Source organism: Antrostomus carolinensis, unplaced genomic scaffold, assembly GCF_000700745.2.
Source record: "Antrostomus carolinensis isolate BGI_N321 unplaced genomic scaffold, ASM70074v2 scaffold50412, whole genome shotgun sequence".
NCBI lineage: Eukaryota > Metazoa > Chordata > Aves > Caprimulgiformes > Caprimulgidae > Antrostomus > Antrostomus carolinensis.
Window position 1 is genome coordinate 1 of NW_010302651.1, and position 4691 is coordinate 4691.

Here is a 4691-nt window from a genome sequence, read left to right on the forward strand (position 1 = left end):
GTCAAACACTTCCAGGCTCCCACCACCACAGCAGCTTCGCCCCCAGCCCCCCCGCAGCCCCTGAACCGGGTGTGCTGGCACCGGCTCCTCCCCGGCTGAAAAAATAAATCCCCACAGAGGCAAGAGGCTGGAATTGCCCGTGTCCCTCCTCCTCCTCCTCCTCACCCTTGCTCAGCGTGACACAGCACAGCCACCCTGCGGCTCGGTTCAACCCAAACGCTACGTTTATTGAGGAGCTCTAATCTCGTGATACCTTGGTTCAGTTATTTGTGAAATATCTAAATATTGTTAAATAGATTTTTTAAAAAACCCTAACCAGACTCTGGACTAAACAAGATGAACCTTAAACTAAAAAGTTAGAAGGGACGCTGTTTACATTAATACTTTCTTTAAAAAATATAATTGCTTTTTCCGTTTCTCTTTTTTCTTCGAAGTCAATTGACCACAGTGGTGAGACGTGCTCTCTTTTTCAGCCGTTACAGTGCAGCCTGCGGCGTTTCACTTCCCAGACCGGAGCAGCCCCACCGTAACCAACTGAAAGGGAGGACTCGCACCCGTGTGCGGAACGGTGCCGTCTCCCCGTCACGTGGAAAAGAGTTGTGTCACCACTGTGCGATAGGGCAGCCGAAAACCAGGAGTCTCTGGTTGATGCCGGTAGGCGGTTGGAAAGCTTTCCGTGTTCTAATAGAAAAGTCCGTAGGAAGCTGTGAACAGGATCAGTCCAGAGGAGTAAAACTCTTTGTGTCCGTCCAAGTGTCAGTCAATGTACTGCGATAGCCAGCGGAAGCCCTCGCCGTAGCCTTGCCGCTTCAGCACGCTGCACATGAACACCTCCATGGGACGCGCGTTCAGGTCTTTCAGCGGCACGTTTCCCTGGGGAAAGCCAAAGGGAAGTCAGGAACGCAGCCCGGCTGCCCTCGGGGAAGCGGCATCCCATCGGAACACCTCCTGGGCACAGGGAGTCCCCTCTCCCGGCCGCACACCGGCCCCTTCGCCAGAGGGACCTGCCCGCGGGCTGTTCGGAGCCGCAGTGCGGGAGAACGGGCCCTACAAACACCGACGCAAACCCTTTCCCAGGCGCGGGGCCCGAGGCAGCTGCGGTGCTGGGCACCACGACACAAGAAGCGATCGTCACCGCACGGAAAAGTGAGCACCAAGAATAGTCTTGCAGTGTTTTTTTACTGCCCTTGCCCACCGTTTCCCATCAATTCTCTCTAACTGGACTGGTTTTTAGCAGTTCAAAAACAAGTAGAACGCTAAATGGACTGACATGCAGAGTAACGAAGGCAGCAGAGCCAGACAACGTGTTAAAGTACCAGCTAACACCCAAGTCGTTGTCAACACCCCAACTTCTGCACAATTCTGGCAGTTTCAAAACTTGCCCAAGTGCCTCATTATTATCAAAAATTCATCTTGGTCAATATAGTGGACAATATTGTGGACAAATTCCCAGTAACAGCTCAGGAAGTTTCTGGACGGAGCCTCACTCAGCAGCGAAAGACGCAAGCCCTCCCAAGATTTGGGTGCCTCCCTACCTTTCCCGTGGTCTGTCCGTAGAGCCCGAAGATCTCCCGCAGTTTCTCCTCACTGATGGCCTCCGGTCTGTCAATTTTGTTACCCAAGATAAGGATTGGCACGTTGGATATTGTTTCATCTGTCATTAGCGCCTGCATGCAAGATGGAGGGGTTAAGCAGAGCCAGAAATAACATTTATAATTTAAAGAAAAACTTTTTGTTTAAGCTTTGGGACCAACAAGGGCTATTTTTTGGTGCTACATACTCCTGCAGGAGTCCCTCTGGCAAGATTTCTCAGAAGAAGCTCCTATCTAAACACACGGGCCATTTCCAAACTCCTCCAGCTCTGGGAGAGTACGCTTATAAACCCATACAGATCCGCATAAAGTAACGTGCACATTCCCTTGGGTACACGCTTTGGACACTGCATCACTGGTGTAAAAGGTGCAAATCCAAAGCATGAGACACAGAACACGGTGTGCATGTGTTCTAGCCCAAAAAATGAGAGTCTTATTTATAATTTAGCTATTCAGAGGTCTTGGGGAAGGAAAAAAAGAATTAAGTTTACATTAAGCTCAACTTTGGATTCCATAAGACGCGAGTGATCCGCGCAGTCCACCAGGAAGACGATCCCGTTGATGGCTGGCAGGTAGTTCTTCCAGACCCGGCGAGCTGGAACACAGAAGTGACAAACACCGTCCTGTGAAAAGGCGACCAGGAACACCGGGAAAACGGCACCCAGAAAGGAGCCACCCCCTCCGTTAGGATTCCCTCAAGGCAAGGCAAGACCTTCTGGTGAAGGGACTGGCTGAGGCCGCAAGCCAGGCAGTTCAGAGAGCCGGTGATGCTCTCGCTGCTTTCATAAGAAAGCCTCGGCAACCAAGGCTGCCTATTTAGCCAGTGTCTTAAAGTTAAAAAAAAGAAAAAGAAAAAAAAAAGGCAGAAAAACTTTTCTTAGAACTTCTAGAAAGTCTGAAAATGAAAATGCAGCAATTATTCAGAAGAATAAGCCTACGGCATTCACATCATCCACAGCTAAAAATGTTTCAGGTAGCAGAGCACAAACTGGCAACACTTTTTTTCCAAAGTGCCAAAATTAAGTACTGAACCAACTGGGACCCCGGAGGTTATCTCCACAGAAATAATTTAAAGCAGCAAATAATTAAGTACTGCTAATTGGTACCACTTTCCAGTATCACTTTTTGGGAGACTTTTCTTACGGTGGCTGGAGAACATCACAGGAATCAGAAAATTAACCCCATTTGGTGGCTCCCGCTCAGCAACTTCACTTTTACCTTGTTCATGTCCACCCAGATCAAAAGTCGTGAAGGTCATCCCAGCAATCGTCAGCTCCTCTGATGCTGGGAAATAAAAAGACAGGCAGTGTTACAGGAAAATAAAAGAAACTGCCATGGATGGAATTTCTTGGGGACCCCTGTTAACATCACACACGCTCCCCTCATGGAAGATATCCTGCAGAGTTCAGCAGTTCCCTGGAGGTCCTGGAGAATTCAGCCACTGAAACAGAGCTGTTCCACAAAATCACGAGCAGGAGAGAACAGTTTCTCCTACCTCCCTGCTTCAGCACAAGCTTGTTCATCTGCAGTTATTACTTGGTTACACTTTTCATCAGAAACCCACTCCCTCCCGGAGAGAGGCACGTCACATTAACTGAACCACATCAATTCTCAGGCTCTCCATTTTATATCGGAGAGGAAAACACAAATCCCCTTCAGCTCAAGCAACCTCAGATGCAGTTTTAAGACTCTTAAGGTCTGTCACCTCAATGCTGAGCTATCACCGAGGCACCTTTCGAAACCGTGTCCCCACAAGGAACGAGGAGAATCCGCACCGCGCGGCAGGCGGGGCTGAGGCGCCGGCAGACTTACTGGGATGTAGCGTTGGGACGTGCTGACCCAGCCTGTCGTCTTTGAGCATGTGCAGCAGAGTGGTTTTGCCAGCATTATCCAAGCCCAGGAACACAAGTTTTCCAGATTTCTTGTACAAACCTGGAAGGAAAACAAACAAGCAAGAAAAGCTCCAGCAGGTTTATTTCATCAGGCGAGCAGAAACGCTGGCTGTGTACGAACCCCTGCATTGCCACCCGCGCGCCGAGCGCCACGCCAGCACGGACGCGGAGAGCGCGGAAAACGCCGCGCAGCTTCAACTGGCTTTTGCCCGAGCAACACGAGGTAACAACGTCTGCAGTAACAGACTTTCTAGGCTTGTATTTCTATGAGGAACGTATTCGGTCTGTTGCCCAAAAGGGCACTTCAACGTGAAAACTGAATAAACTCATGAAAGATAGCAGCGAGTTGCTGGAGAAAAAGTGCGAGGCATGAAACAACACATCGTTTTCTTTAGATAAACTGATTCTTTTTCCACTTCCAAGTGTGCATCTGCTGCAGGCAACTTCCCTTCAGTTCCCAACAGGACTTTTTCTCACCCCTCCCTACCCCTGTGAGGCGCTCTGGACAGACAGCACCCTGTCCTCCAACAAGGACCTCCCCTGGAACTCACAACTCTGGCACGAGGAGGCATCTGCCATCACCTGCACCTGAGGAAAGGGAAGCTCGTGCTGCCGTGAAGCGACCAGCCCCGCCGCGCAGGCTGCCCTCGATTGGGCAACGTTTTGGCCAGCACCCCCACATGGAGCCTTCAAGCCAGATTGTGCTGGGCGCTAGGCAGCGGCCAGCAGCCCTCCCAGGCGTGCCACAGGGGGTAGCTTGGTGTGGGAAGCAATAATTTGAGGAGAAGCAAGGCAGCCAGCTGCAGCAGTGAGAAATAAGGGTGAGCTCTGGTGGAGCTGGTGAGCTTGGACACTAGGAGGAGGAGAGGAGGAGGAAGAGGAAGAAGAGGAGGATGAAAGGCCCCTCCCCCCCCCAGCTAGACAGCACATCTGCCTGGGGCCTCAGCATCAGCCCAGCTGCTCTCACGATTTTAAACAGCAAGAGATAGATTGTGTGGGGGCCAAACACCTCCAGATTATTCTCAAACACCTTCACTGGTTTGCAGGTTTCTCAGCAAACTTTATACTAGCCAGAGCCCTCGCGCTCTCCAAAAGAGATGCGCTTTAATCGCTAACTTTCAAGTGATTCTGGCAACTGGCACAAGCCAAGCTGAGCTGTGTGTGAGCAGAGGTAACGCGGCATTACCCAGGAACTGCAGCACGCTGC

At 50.7% G+C, this 4691-nt stretch overlaps 1 protein-coding gene across 1 annotated transcript; it reads right to left on the bottom strand.

The window, feature by feature from the left end:
- Positions 1-238: 238 nt before the first annotated feature.
- On the bottom strand, positions 239-4686 carry LOC104519681 (GTP-binding protein SAR1a; the record flags this gene model as incomplete). The annotated part of the gene is made up of 6 exons (XM_010163855.1): positions 239-873; positions 1536-1667; positions 2084-2187; positions 2811-2876; positions 3405-3524; positions 4671-4686. Coding segments are annotated over 6 exons (555 nt in total), but the record flags the coding sequence as incomplete, so codon positions are not given.
- Positions 4687-4691: the final 5 nt, after the last annotated feature.